The sequence below is a fragment of the Podarcis tiliguerta genome (genome assembly GCF_965153285.1).
Source record: "Podarcis tiliguerta genome assembly, chromosome: 1".
NCBI classification, from domain to species: Eukaryota; Metazoa; Chordata; class Lepidosauria; order Squamata; family Lacertidae; genus Podarcis; species Podarcis tiliguerta.
The window spans coordinates 46,780,960-46,796,592 of record NC_139534.1 but is presented as its reverse complement, the minus strand read 5'-3'; the positions used below and the strand labels follow the sequence as shown (position 1 = coordinate 46,796,592).

At 41.4% G+C, this 15,633-nt stretch overlaps 1 protein-coding gene across 23 annotated transcripts in view; it reads right to left on the bottom strand.

Moving 5' to 3' along the window:
* CLASP1 (cytoplasmic linker associated protein 1) overlaps window positions 1–15,633 on the bottom strand; it is a 155,303-nt gene that overhangs the window by 68,280 nt on the left and 71,390 nt on the right. For all 23 annotated transcript variants that reach the window (XR_014508715.1, XR_014508716.1, XM_083430150.1 and 20 more), the window contains 10 exons: window positions 13,427–13,579; window positions 12,522–12,595; window positions 11,901–11,993; window positions 10,803–10,948; window positions 9,782–9,917; window positions 8,473–8,543; window positions 7,016–7,075; window positions 4,296–4,373; window positions 2,541–2,708; window positions 1,404–1,453 (listed from right to left, as the gene is read on the bottom strand). Coding sequence is in view for 21 of the 23 variants with exons in the window: in XM_083430150.1 (XP_083286276.1) it covers window positions 1,404–1,453; window positions 2,541–2,708; window positions 4,296–4,373; window positions 7,016–7,075; window positions 8,473–8,543; window positions 9,782–9,917; window positions 10,803–10,948; window positions 11,901–11,993; window positions 12,522–12,595; window positions 13,427–13,579 (1,029 nt within the window). In the remaining 2 variants the exon portion in view is untranslated. The remainder of the gene's footprint in view (window positions 1–1,403; window positions 1,454–2,540; window positions 2,709–4,295; window positions 4,374–7,015; window positions 7,076–8,472; window positions 8,544–9,781; window positions 9,918–10,802; window positions 10,949–11,900; window positions 11,994–12,521; window positions 12,596–13,426; window positions 13,580–15,633) is intronic.

Genomic DNA, 15,633 nt, shown 5'->3' with positions numbered 1-15,633 from the left:
TGGCTACTACAGGAATACTCAATTCAGTTTGAGGCAGTGTATTTGTGGGGAAGATATAGTTGAGGATTCATCTCCCTATTTGTTGGCAGGCCCTATTTTTAAGGATGTAGTTGAAAAATCTTACTAAAATTGCAACAAGACGACTGAATTTCTCTTGGCAAACAGAAACAGGCACATAAAAAGGTGGCCTCATTTGCTTTTGTTGCAATGACAATACATGATTAAAACGTTTTTAGAAGAATGTGGTGGGTGTTAGCTGTTGCATTTTTTAAAAAAATATTTTGCTTGCAAATGATTGCAGTTTTCTTATGACGAGTGGTATAAATAAACTTAATCGCTTCCTATATCTAATGATGTTACTATATTTACTGTGCGTACTGTAGTGCACGTCCTGTACTGTCCAATCTACAACACATTCAAAATAAACTGAAGAAACCATGGAAAACTCTGGCAATTGTAATAATTCTGTCTAAAAGTTTTTCATTCATTCATCTGCAGTTCTGAGCACCTGAATAAGACATTTGTTTATGAAGCTAGGAAAAGTTAGAATGAAGACATCAAGCTCTTCCATTCTCACAAGAAACCAGTTTTGTGGACGGGATGGCAGACATGAAGTACTGTGAGTTGCATCAGAAACCAATGGAGAATTACTCTCTGTATTCACAGTGTCTCTAGGAGCCTGGTTGCTGGCATCCCTTAATACTTGTGGAATATGGAATCCAAAGATTTGTCTAGATCAGCCTTTGCCAACCTAGTGGCCCCCAGATGTTTTGGTCTATGACTCTCATCATCCCTGACTAATGGGCACATTGGCTAGGCTGAGAGAGGTTGTACCCAAAATATATGGAGAGCACTAGGTTTGTAAAGGATGACTTAGAAATTAATGCAAAATGTATCATGCCTGTCATAAATCCTCATATATTAGTGATTTGTTGCTGTTTGTCGTAAGTAGCACTGAGGCCAATCTAACGAAGACATCCCAACTGATTTTAAGGAGCTTAATAAAGAATTATCTTTATCAAAACAATGTCTGGCTCAAAATGCCTTCACGGATGAACATAATTCAAATATTTTGCCAAGTGTTGCTTCAAAGTTATTAAGTGAGAATTTACTCCTGCAGAACAAAGCTTGAGACTAGTCTGCTCTCGGAGTTCTGTTGCCATTTATCCCAAAACGTTTTCCCACTTCGAGGCTGCTTCATGAAAGGTAGCAACACTTCTGAGCAGCCGCTCCCATATTGAATTGAGCTAATACTACCTATTCTGTCTAGCAGTGCCTGACAAGGGTCACTGAACAGAATTGTTTCTTGTTGGCTTGACACTTGACAGGGAAGGTGGTACTTCACCCTTCCCATACCGCCCCATTCCCACTCCCACTTTAGACCCAGTCCTATCAATTTTCACCTCGCGATGTAGTGCTTCCAGTTGGACTTCTTTTGGCAGACAGCGGACGACTAAAAAGGAGGAGAAAGAATGGGTTTAATAACAGGTTTTCTTTGAATGGCAACCCTTCCAAAAATTGTTATCTCAGAGGCTTAGGAGGCTCCCTCCCCTCCCCACATTCATTTACAATTGATTACAACAACGCATGCCTGCACTGTCCACAGATTCCAACAGATGAAGAACATCAACGTTAAAAAGCATTCTGCCCACCTTCCCTATTTATAGAAGGTTCCATCTCCCATGCTTTTTAACTTCTACAAGAAACTGCTAAGAAAGGTCATAGGAAGATCCAGGCCAAAGTGTCACCTTGGGATTTTGTTTTCTTCAGATCCCAGGTGTTGGCCCTCATCTTTAAAGCCCTGCGCACCTGGGAGTGGAGCATTTCCAAGGACCACCTTCTCTCACATGTTCCCTCCCACATGGTCCAATCCCACTCCAGCTTCCCTTGCAGAATGAAGCTCGGGGAGCAGGGCCTTTTAAACACCAGAATGCTCCCCCTAAGGAAGCTAAAATGGACTCAGTGTTTCAATGCTTCATTAAAACGTGGCATTTTAGGGAGCCGTTTGGGGTAGACTGATGAACTCTGGGATTTTTTCCTATCTGCTGTGATAAGAGGCAGATGCACACTGTTGGATTATGGTTTTGTTTGGAATAAATGTTAATAATAATAAATAATAATTTATTATTATTATTTATACCCTGCCCATCTGGCTGGGCTTCCCCAGCCACTCTGGGCGGCTTCCAACAAAATATTAAAATACAGTAATGCATCAAACATTAAAAGCTTCCCTAAACAGGGCTGCCTTCAGATGTCTTCTAAAAGTGTTCATCATGTGAATGTTTAATGTTTTACTGCAAGCTGCTTCATTATTTTTTTAATGAAGAAAAAAGCAGAGTAGAAAACTCTAAAATGAACAAACAAGCTAAATTTTGGATTGCATGTGAAATGAAAACAATTAGATCAAGTTCCTATACATGAAACCAAGCGACAATTCTCAGAATCCAGAAGCGGTACCAATTCAGCAAATGAAGCTGAATGTTTAACAAGAAAATGGGGAAAGGTCATATTTTGTTAGTATTAACACTGTGAGGGCTTACTTGAGACTCTCCTGGGAGCTAGAAGAGGAGCGGTCAGACTGAGGCAAGGACACTATGCTGTCAGAGTTCTTCAAGTCAGACTGCAGGGCTTTCTGGTATGAGGACTCCAACGAATTGAACAGATGCTCTGCTTCTCGGCTAAAATGGCTGTGGAAGCCCCAGTAACACCTGAGAATAAAATTTCAAATCAATCACTGAACACGACATTAGTGCAACAGAACTTTAGCCCCAGAGAAGCTGCTCTGTTGCCAAAATTTAAAATGGCAGTGGTGGGGGGGAATCAACTTATGGAATCAAAACCAGCATATTTACATCCATTTATTTCCACATAAATTATTTATGCCTCCACACATTGGTCCGCTTCATACATCACACGTTACACCACCGTTAAAAGCAAACTGTGCTTTATTGTGAACAAGATGCATGCTGCTCACAAGTTCTTCCTCCGGTCTTCCCCCGCTGCTGTTGGGAAAGGAGGCAGAGTCTGGCTTGTCGCGACATCTGAACCAGGCCTCACGGTTTGGTCCCAAAAACCAAATTGTGAGTGGTAAGCCAAGAACAAGCCTTGGCTTCCGCTTGTGGTTTGTTTGCAGCAAAACAAACCATGAGCCCAGATTTGGACAACATGAAAAACCTGGCAGCTGCAGAACTAGGGGAGGACAACAGCAACAATTTATGAGCATTGTGCATCTTGTTCACATTTAAACTTGCACTAGCTTTTCACACTAGTTCTAATGTTCCCGGCAGGAAAAGAAATTAGCAGGAAATGAGAATAAAGATTCAGGGATAATTGCAGTTCCTACTGCAAAATAAGAATATATCTCAATGGGGAGTACAACATACACTAACATAGCCTACCACTTTGTCACTAAAAGGTAAAGGTACCCCTGCCTGTACGGGCCAGTCTTGCCAGACTCTAGGGTTGTGCGCTCATCTCACTCTATAGGCCAGCGCTGTCCGCAGACACTTCCGGGTCACGTGGCCAGCGTGACAAGCTGCATCTGGCGAGCCAGCGCAGCACACAGAATGCAGTTTACCTTCCCGCTGGTAAGCGGTCCCTATTTATCTACTTGCACCCGGGGGTGCTTTCGAACTGCTAGGTTGGCTGGCGCTGGGACCGAATGACGGGAGCGCACCCCGCCGCGGGGATTCGAACTGCCGACCATGCAATCAGCAAGTCCTAGGTGCTGAGGTTTTACCCACAGCGCCACCCGCCTCCCTCCCACTTTTTCACTACACTGGGTTTAACCATTGCAATTGGACTTTTCTTGCAGTTTCAGCTAAGGCAAGCAATAATCCATGAAGGCTGAGGGATCCAGCACTGATAAGGAAAAACTGAATTCTAGTGAAGTCCCCCAAAATATTGGGTGGCAAGAGAGAAAGGCATTACAAACTGCTATTCTGAAAACACCAGCAAGTCTTAGAATGCAAATGTCTGACTTTTAAAGAACCACTGAGCAAACAGATCTTTGAAACTGACACAACTCTCTTGTGAAAATAGATGAATCTTCCAAACAACTTACACCAAAACAAGGCAAAGCTATTATTAACAATACAGTCCTCTAGCATGCCTACAGTAGTCCCTTTCTCTCCCTTTTGCATGTGAGTTCCTGAAGGCATGATTCTGCCCCTCACTAAGTGACATCAAATTTCATGAAACTGCTGCAGACTTTAATAGCCTTGAATTCAGCTGCACAGCACACAACAACGTTCCTTGACGGAATCTGCAATGGAGGGAAAAAGACACCCACTTACTTTCTGGCTTTTATCCGCGCTTCAGAGTCAGCATCGTGGATTCCCTTCTTTAGTGTTTCAGCCAATACTGATATGTGCCTGAGATTAGAAAACAACATCATTTACCAGGCCGGGGGGGGGGGGGGGAGATACTCCAGCGCCACTGCACTTTGGGGCCATAAAAAGTTTGTCCACCTTGCCAGAACAAAAACAGCATGCTTTGCTAAGCCCAGATTTCTACACAATATCCTTTTTGAGGATGTGGTTGCTTATTTGTGCCAGTCAGCTTTATTGCATTTGCCTCTCTTGTATTCAAAATGCCAAGAAACATTCTTCAGAGGTCAATCCTGAGTTACTTGGAAACCACAGAAGCATAAAAGTATAGAGATGCTAAAATGTGCATATGCCGCTGAAGCCATTTGGGAATCAATAGGGTTTTCTTGCTGGCGGGAGCGGACAAACAACTTTGGCACCATAATCTACGTTGCATCGTGCTTGCGACACCAACTGGTTAAGATAATGTGACAGCACAAAACGTTCAGGGAACAAAGCTATCAAAACAATTTGGTGGTCCCGTCTGCACACAACATGAGTAACTGTGCAAGCTCCCACAGAGCAGATCACAGTTGCTTCGCTCCTACATCTGTTCTGGTTCTGTGCTGAGCTAAGCCACAGTTTAGCATGTAATCCAAAATAGGATTGTGATTTAGCTTTGTCCTGTGGATCATGGTTTGCCTTGGAAAACTACATCACGAGCCTGGATTTGGACAGTGTGCGTGAAACCAAACCATAACTTAGCTAAGTGAAAGCACAGTGGCAGAACAACCAGAGGAGCAACATGCTGATCGTGATATCCTTTCCAGGAGCCTGCACATTTGCTCCTTTGGCTTAATAGTCATAGTTTGGCTTAATGTTACATGGGAATGAGGTCGAGTCTAATGTGCAACTTCTGTGAGGAAAAGATAAGTGGTCAGTTTGGTTGAGATTAAACCATCACAAAATCCCTAGAGACAGATTTGGGTGATGTAGGATACGACAAGGAGCCAGTGAAATATCCTTTGCAGTGAGGAGAATATAGCTATAGTGATGGGAAATATAGGACTACAGTGGTGCCCCGCAAGACGAATGTCTCGCAAGACGGAAAACCTGCAAGACGAAAGGGTTTTCCGTTTGCAGAGGCGCTTCGCAAGACAAATTTCCCTATGGGCTTGCTTTGCAAGACGAAAATTGACGAAAAATTTTGAATTTTTTTTCCGCTCCAAAACCCCTTTTTCTGAAGCGCTAAGCTGCTAAAAGCATTTTAGCAGCAAAACCGCTAATCCCTTAAGCCTTAAAAAGCCGTTTTTAGCCCTTAAATTGTCAATAGCGCTAATAGCACTAATCCACCAATGGGCTTGCTTCGCAAGACGAAAAAACCGCAAGACGAAAAGACTCGCGGAACGGATTCTTTTCGTCTTGCGAGGCACCACTGTAATTGACTTATTCTTTTCCATTTATTTCATTCTCCTTCCTCACTGAGAAAGGGTGAATTGAGATGTACCATATTCAGTTGTAAGTGTGGTATCTCCCAGGCAATGTGTTCTCCTTTTCATTCCAGATGGGCAATATCAAATTTAGCTAAATTAACTCTCAACCCAGCATGTGGAGAACTAAGAAAGGCATTAGGATTCTTCCCCTCCTGCCCTGAAAAGTGGAGCTCTCCTGCCACAAGGTATTAGGCAGCAGAAGACTAAGATTCGCCTAAAGTTCCCAGAGACAGATACATATTCTGTCAGCACAATACAATATATGCAAGCTGTCTCATCTCCTTAGGGACTATTTTAAGGCTAAGAAGTGTGGATGCTGTCTCACTGACTTGGCTGAAAACTGCAACATCTTTTTAGCTACTGTGACAATCTCCTTATGCTCTGTACCCCTGCAGATTCTTATAATTCAGCTCTCATCTATATACTCAAGTTAGCTGCAAATGTTTTGAAAAGGATAAGCTATTACATAAGTAACACAGTTCTCTGGCAACCAAATTCCTCTCTGCCCTGGGCGCTCTACCTTTTGCTTCTAAGCATAAAACACTCATGAACTATTTTCAACTTCTGAACGTGGTCAAAGAAAAATCTCCTTTGTAACCAAGCTGGCTTGGAAATATTTAAATATCACACTACTCAGCAGTTTTACCTAACGGTGATCCTATAGGCCTGGTGCTAGAACACACACTGGTTAAATTTGATTTCCTCTGCTCCCTTGTTTCTCTCTCCTCTTTTGTTTATTTGTTAATTTAGAATATTTTACTGTGCTCCTCAGCCAAAAATGCTTCAAGAACAGCTTACGTAAGATAAATAAACACACACCTAGTCTGCAGATTTACAATGCAAAAAATGCAATACAAGCAGAGAGGAAAAGGAATAAAGAGGGAAGGGGAAAGCAAATAAACTCAGGCACCAATCCTTAAAGTGATGCAGTTCTTTTAAGGACCAGCTGGAACGGAACAGTTCAGGGAGAGTTCCACTAAATGGAACTGGTCTTCCCACAGAGCTGAAGGAGTGGCCCTGCTTCCCATCAATCCCTCTGCTGGAATAGCTGCTGCCACATGCTATCTGCGGGAGTAAGGAGCCCAATGGAGATTGCCTACTCCTCCCAAATGTCGCCAAGTCTATCAGAGAATTCCCTCCCTACCAAAGAAAAATGGGGGGGAAAGTGAGGTTAGAGGGAAGCATGCTTCCTCTATTACAATACGCACATCTTACCTTTCTAGGGAGTGTGTTTGCCATTCTTGTAAAAGTAAATATAAAAATTCAAAACAGCGCCTAAGGTATGAACAAATATGGGAAATTACCATTAATTAGGTTATCTTTATAAATACACATACCACATTAAACTTCATACCTGCCTAACCCAAGGTCACTAAAAGCCACATCTACCAAAGAATATATGATTCTGGAAAATACTTAGGCTTTTGCAAATTTCTGGGCAATGTGAGTTCTGTAGTTGTGATGCAGTCACTGTAATATTCTGTGTGCCTATCACTATGAGGTTGGATTTTATTTTTAAGTGGGTCCCTCCAGCTGGTCATAGAATGTGGAAGGTTCTCCTTTTGCCTTGAAAGCACGTTTTTGTATGTTTCGACCAAAGTCTTGGGCTCACAGAACAAAAACCACACACAACATTTCATACAGTGCTGAAGTGAGGATCATGTCCCTCGTTGGGATCAACTAGCATTTCAAATGCAGTTAGAAAACTTGTTCAGAATGGGTGTTTAGGATGGGGGGGGGGGAATACTGGGGGTTGGGTTTTTTTATACTAATTTAAGTGTGTTACCTCGTTGAAGTGATAGGATTCCATCCCCACCCTGCACCCTTAAGACTGAAGTCTTCTATCCAAGCCAGTTGGAAGCTAATACCAACTTTTGAACATTTCAGGTCACTTTATTTTAACTTACTGCAGATGCTTTTAACAATTGTCAACAACTGTCTGATAGATGCTACACATAATAGAAGAATGAAACAATTAGTCTCTAGAAGGCTTAAAGATTTCTGAAATTGGCAGTTACAGAGATCTAGCTGATTTCCCTTCTTGTGGCAATATATTGAGGGCTCTAGGAAGAGAAGTAGGGGCATCTCCACTGTTAATTTGATCTGCAGAATTTTGGCGTGTTTCTGGATTTGAATTTGGACCTTGGGCTAAATGTGGGGGGGGGGAGAGAGACTTTTTATCCACTCTGTTTATCCCCTCTCTGTTTGGAGAGGGGTCTTCAGCTTTTTATTGGTAACTAAAATTCATGTATTTGGCCTTGGTTTAATAAATAATAATAATAATAATAATAATAATAATAATAATAATGTCCAAGACACTCTGGGCAGCTTCCAACACATATAAAAAAATAATAAAACACCAAATATTAAGCAATAAAACAACAGCAGTGGCAGACTTTGGGTTCTCAAATTTCAGCAGCACCGTGTGTGATGCTAAAATTTGATGCTCCCCACCTCCTGTGCTCACTGTTGCAGCACCTGCTATGGGCCGACACTCAAGTGTGGCTGAACCGAACATGCTACCCTAAAACTGCCTCTGCTAAACAGTGAAAAAAGATTTCTCCCTGTCCTGTGGGCAGTCTCTAGGACATTCCAAATCTACAAATTCTAACACTAAATTTCATTTTGCTAAGCCAGCAGATCAAGAAAAGGGGGAGGGAAACACAACTCACCTTCTAACTGCGACAGATTTGGAGGTACAGTTACTGGTGATGATGGGGATTAGTCGAGGGATGTGTGTATGCTACGGAACGAAAAGCAACAACAGGGAAATCTTAAGAGAGGTTGAAAGCAAAAAAAAAACAAAAAACAAAACTGTTCCTAAAGTGTAGATGCTAAAATGAAAATCAGACACACAGAGGATGGATTCAGTGCCAAACATGTCCCTCTGCTCCTCTCCATGACAAGAATAATAAATATTTTAAAAACAACCAATTATATGCAGTGTGGTATAGTGATTATATTGTCAGACTGCAACTGGGGAGAGCAAAGTTCAAGGCCTTCCTGAGCAGTAAAGCTCACTGTGGGACCATGGGCCAGTCTATGTACCTCTCAGCCAGGGCTATCGTGGTGAGAATCATGCAAGCTAGCTCAAGATGCTTGGAAGAAAGGTGGGATTTAAATGTATAAATCATGAACATTAAAATGTATTCATTTATTTATTATCAGTTTTTCTTGGCACATGCTTTTGTTAAAAAAATACACTGGACTGAGTTACATCCCTGCGCTTGCTTGCTTTATTTATTTGATAAAATTTATACACCACTTGATTGGGGGGGAAGAGACTTAAAGTTGTTTACAAAAATAAAGATTTACAACTCTATTTTAAAACATACAAAAGTTTAAAATACTAAAAAAGTTTTCTAGTTTTGCCTCCACAGAATCTGTGGTGATACAACTATGTGTCTTTTAATGCTGATATTTTCTTAGAACTGGATATGGATTTATTTGTTTCTCCTACAGGTACTGAAAACCAAAACTGAATTTAAAAATTGCAGGGGATCATCAACAAGGCTCAGACACAGAGTAGGAATTCAAATATGTTTGTTTGCATGCTTGCTTTCTCAGGGCAAGTTCTGATCACCAACAAACGATTACTATCCCTCCTTGTCTCCAACAAATGATATTCCTTATTCTTCATCAGAATTGTGCAAGTTATGAATTTAGCATAGCTCACTGTCATACTATTAGATGGTAGCCCAGAGGGTACCGTTGAATCACTTCATTTCTTAGGCTTTGTTGGTTTCCAGTCTGGCTATGTTCCGTGAAGGAACGTTGTGGAAATTAGCACATTTGTGCGCTTTTTCTGCAAACACACACACACAGTCTTCTTGTCTGCCAAATGTTGTCCCATTTAGGATTCTTCTGGACAGCATGCTGACTGGAATGTTTTACAAATGTTTATACGCCCCCCCCCCAACTCCAATAAATAAAAAATATTCCCTGGTGTCACGATTCACATTTATTTTGAGAGATACTCACCCGGATAATTAATCTAACAGCTACCACACCAGAGGTGGCCATTACTTTGGCACTGTTGGGAATGAGATTAAAGATTGTTGGCATGATGGCTTCTGCCCCATGGTCAAACTTGTTACCCAAGACTGATGACAAATGCCTGAAACAAAACAAAACAAAACAACAACACGAGAATTATGTCATAACAGTAAAACAAAAAAATGGAGTTCAATATGATCATATGCTACTTAGAAGCAGAAGCTCTCAGCAGCTTTCAATTGCATCAATACATTACAAACACCATAACCAGAAACTGGGTTAACAAAACACTTCACATTTTTTTCTCTAACAGATAATGTGGTTTATTTTTTGTATGTGTTTTAACAAGCAATAGAGTTAGCGCAGGTCCCTGTCGCACTACCGGGGAACAGCCCAGAAGGCATAGCTAAATTGCTTTCTTTTCCAGTACTGTCGGTTTCAGGCCCATTCTTCTCATAAGCTTTCCATCTTGTCTTGACATTCGTAAATTTCAGTGGCGCTGTTAAATGTGCCCTAGAGTCCAGCAGACTCCAATGTAGAATTACCACCAACAGGATGAGCAGGCCAAAGCAACGATTTGAACTTTCCCCTTGAACTCTGGTTGAACCTAGAAGCAATATTATAGCTTTCCGGTTTTTTTTAAAAAAAGAAGTTCTGCTTCTGGTACATTCATAATACGGCGTAGCACTTGGCTTAGGGGTAAAACGTAAAGAACGATATAAAATAAGCTTCTAGGCACTTAAACCAAGAACTGCCAGTCCTTTCTAGAAATGACATTAATAGGAATGTCCTCCAGCTAGCACAGTCAATGGTCAGAGATGATGGGAGCTGGGAATCAAATAATATATGGAGGTTCCAAATATCCCTGGTCTGGATGTTAAGCAATCTAACTCAGAGCACCCCTAATCCTGCCAAAACAGAAGTGACAGGACTGCGGACAAACCACTGCAATTCCTGTTACAACAGTTAACAAGACAGCTAAGAATATGTAGACTGCATTCCTTACCCCAATGTGATACAAGCCTCTCGCACCACCTGGGACCGCAAGTCTTTAGCAGATAATTTAAACGCTCCATCGAGCAGGCGCAGGAGTTGAAAGAAGGTATCATACTCAGCAGCTCCAGCCAGCAATAAAGACCGGATCTTTTTTAGCTGTTGGGTAACAAGAACAAGCTGCAGATTAATATTAACCATGTTTTATAATAATATTTCATTATTTATACCCCACCCACCTGGCTGGGTTTTAAAGTGACATGTGAACCACCAAGGAATGTGGCCTATTCAAACGTCTTTCTACAAGCCTGAGAACTGAAAGCTAAATTTCTCCCCACACTCCACTCCCCAGAAAGAAAACTAGAATTTCTGAGGTATAATGGTTCAGAATACATGAGTCCTGGAGAGACATTGTGGTTGGAGCAGGGGTGGGGAGCGGGAATCAGAGGAGCTGTCTGTAGCTGACCTAGGGGTAGGGACAGGCTGTATCAGAGGCTTGAGAAGGGGAGGGAGCTGCGGATGAGGTGTCAGAGACCAGAGGGGGCTCCAGCAGAACGTAGGCTCTTAGTGCTCCATTCTGTCCCCTCGTTACCCAGGCGCACTGAACCTGCTTCACTCCCAACCTCTGTGCCAGGTTCACCTCCAATCTCAGCATCCCCTCCAGCACCACCAGAGTCGTTGGAGTGTACAGGTAGGTGTGAACAGGCACCTTAGATCCAGCCCTCTGGAAGTAATTCCCATTTGCTTGCCGGTTTGCCATGCTGAAGTTGTACTGACTCCATTCCTATATAAGGGACCCAAGAGGGCATGTTTCTTGTTGTATCAACACTGTAGCTTGCTTAGTCATGTGTAGCACCTGCTGCACCTGACCTGACTGAGCATTAAAGATTTCGCCAGAAACCATACTCCGAGTTCTTCATCCACTGAGAGCCAAGACATACAGATAAGTTTTGATTTCCATAAATATGCATGTATAAGAGGACTACTGCTGTTTTCCACCATACCACAGAGTGACAACTTTCAGGTGTCCACTCTCACATAAGACACAAAAGAGTGGTAAAATACAAGTCAGATAAGTTGCAATACATACAGAATTCCAACAAATACTCACTGCAGCTACTCTCTGTTCCCAATCATGTTTGTCATCAGACAGGATTTCTCTGATTTTGTTTATGGATTCTTCAAGGTCTCGGGCAGAATAAATCTGGAAAGTATACATGACATTTCTTAAGATACAAGGCTTATTTCCATAAACGCTGAGCTTATATTCAACTCCTACGGTTGATGAACCTTTACAACAACTGCAGTCGGTCATCCACGCCAACTTTAACTACAACCCCCAACATCCTTGGCCACAGGCCATGCAGGATTCAGCTAATGGGCCTCAGAGCAACATCTGGAAGGCACCATGTTGGCTGCCCCCTGCTCAACATGCAGTCAGGTAGTGCCCCCCCCCCCCCCGCATCTTGTCTGCAAAGAAAATATTAAAGAGGATTTGCATTGGCCATGGGCTGAAGTAAGCTTCACCCACTGCTCTCCCTATAGGTGGCTGAAAAGTCTTTGGGAGCAGTGGCAGCATAATCTAAGTAACAACACTGGGCTGAGACCTGGGCTGCTGAAGACATAACTGCTGGATAAGAAAGATTGGGTCCATCAGCCTTGACTATGGCTGAAGGACCGTGTGTGTGTGTGTGTGTGTGTGTGTGTGTGTGTTAAGCCACATTATTATTACCTGAACTGTTGGGACATCTTCAAAAGCTTTAATGAAATCCTCCTCATCGACGGCACCAGCTCCTTCTTTAGTCGCTGGCAGATGCCAAAAGGAAAGAGTGCTTTAATGCTTCTTGTTAAACAATATTAAAACAAAATTAGAAAATAACAGGCAAAACAAGCTGATGGAACCATCAAGACGCGCAAGGAGCTGCATGTAAATATTTCTTATTCTGCTAAGGATAAGAAAAGCAAAGAAACCTAGAAGTAGTAAGAATAAGTGTATCTCATAACACACAGAGTCTGGTAATATAACAGAATATTACCTAAACTAGAGGGATGCCTTTTCTCTTAAAGGATTCAGACCCATGCATAATTAATGAAAGTATGGTATTCTTGACAGGAACATACGATGAAGATGGACAGATGGGCCGAAGAAGGAAAATCTTTAAAACATTAATTAGCTGAGGCTATTGTTCAGCACAGAAACTCTTGAAAGCTTATTGTAGGTGCCATTTAGAAACAGCTTCCTAGTTATTTCTTTCTCTTATTTTGGTTTTCATGCAGTTCAGGAAAACAAGATATGAAAAAGTGCTGTCTTTATAGGAACCACTACAAATTGCAAATGAATGAAGATTTGAAGACAATTCCGATTTTGCACTGCTAATAGGGAGAAAATCTGTAGAAATACTATGAACAATTTAGTTGTGTAGCACCATGCTGACCTGATGCTATCCCATCATATTCAAGAAAAGTCCTTTTGTATAGTTCTCAAAACTATGAAAGACAGCCAGCCTCCTAAAAATGTTACAGTCCATCAAGCAAATTCAGATGGGCACTCAATACAGAAAATAAAACAACACACATTTTATTTTTAGGGCCATGGGTTTTAGGTCAGCCTTATGATTTATCAAGGCCTCCACCTACCTGGAGCCTTTGAGACCAGAGCTGTTGTTCCAACTCTGCGAGCAGAACTCATCCCACTTTTTCGAGAGCTTGATGGAGCCTTTGAAGATGTTGAGGAGCTGGCTGAGGAAGGCCTGTTCCCATCCACAGAGTCATCATCATCAAAGTTTTTATCTGCAAAAAAAAAAAAAAAAAAAAAAAAAAAGCCACAAGATGAAATTCAGGAATTTGTGAATAGTTTCTACCTCACATTTTGGAGCAAACTCACTCTGCAAGAATTCAGAAGACAGACCCGATCGCCAGAAGGCTGGCCTTTCAAGTTCCAAGATTATATCCAAATTTCCAAAACCTTCTTAAAAAGAGGGATATGTTCAGTGAAGCGTTTGACAGAAACTACAGGAAGGACAGTTTGTTTCAGGGGAATTCCTGAACTCCTAAAATCCTTCCATTCTATCACCCTAATCTCTTCCAATGTGGAGATTAAACATAATTCCTTCACTAAAATTTCTTCTGACAACCAGGAGGAGAGATTGGTTAGTAATCATGCACAGCTTTCTCTCTAAGGCTGTGATTAACTGCTCGAAGTGTTCAAGGGCACAAAGAAATATTTATTCCTTGGACATGACTTGCAGCTGAGAAATATTGTAATCATGAAAATGCAGGCCTGGACCATATATACAATTCATATTATCCTCTCCATGTTCTTTAAATTGACTGCTACTGACCAACACTATATCCTGTGGTTGTGAGTTCTCACAAAGACAGCTAAGCAAAGGCAGAGAAAACTCCATTTGTTTATTTAAACTGTCACATAACAACATTATTTGTCTTCCCATTCTTGTCCTGTCTGAAAGCAGCAACAGCTCCTCACACAATTTTATCCAAATCACTTACAGTGATCCTTGTTTTTACCACTATATCCAATTTAATTACATTCAGGGGATGAGTCCATGCAAGTTGTTCAGCAGAACCAGAAATTAAACATTGTTTTCACCAGATACAGGATTAACCTTCTCAGATCTCTTTTCAGATATAGAAGGCTCTCCAATATGAATTGCAGAAAACTAGCATTAACTTCTTCTGTCAAACATTTGGTGACTGCTCATTGTTGCTGCTGTTAGAAGCTTTAGTGCTTGTAGTAGCGAGGAAGGTTTTATCTAATTTTTTTAAAATCCAAAATCCCCATCTTCAAAACATTCCAGGAGGCTGGAGGTGGCAGGTGGTGTCTGGAACTGACTGTCCCACCTCCTATTCTCTCCCCCCCCCCCCAACTAAGGTTTTCATCCCATAGCTTGACAATGAAGGCCTAGTTAACCCCAATTTCTAGAAATAGTTTCACAAGTCTTTGGAGCCCAGATACTGGAAACGTGCGGTGAAACTATTTTGATGAGCCCATAAAAATGTTCTGACATTTATCGTCTATTGCCAATGGTGCTATTCAAATACATCTGCTTAAGTCCATCCTCATTCAGTAGACGACATAAGAATGTGCTCTTTTATTTTGTACTGGAATAAACCTGAAGTGAAATGTGAGAGACATCGAGGCCTATGAAGGAAGGCACTCCCTCAGGCTTTCATTGCCTCCAACATCGTCAACAATGTGAAAGTGTCATCCTTCCACCCCTTAGAAACAGACCTTGCTCTATACATTAAGTAACTGCAGAAATGTTCGTGTTTATTATAAAAAGAAAACAGATACTTCAATAGCAAAGACCTGTGCTTGAAAGCAGAAAGACTGCATTGCTGATCTCGTTCTCTCTCTCTCTTTCACACACACACACACACACACACACACACAACAAGCACACACACAATACATTCATCAAGGGTGTGGTTTATTATACCTTAGCGTTAAATGGACAAGAAAAAGCTTGATGTCCACATTTCTCTTTAGAGAAGCACATTTCATTTTTATACGTATCATAAAGAGAAACCGCTTTTCAAAAGATTGCAGTATAAAAAAAGATATCTCCTTATACATAATGTATAAAAATCCAGCACCCTTAGGAAAAGTTACAAAAATACATTTACCCATAACTTAGACTGAAAACCCATTTCATTCTGCCCACTAACCAGAATAAACTAACATTTCCCAGCTTCCCCTTCAGTTTCAATAAACTGACATATTCAGACACCAAATTCTGAAGCAGCATGTGCACAAGGCAGAAAGAGAAACAAAGAATAAGACAAAAATCAGAATATGGAACTTCGTGAAAACAAGATGCAAG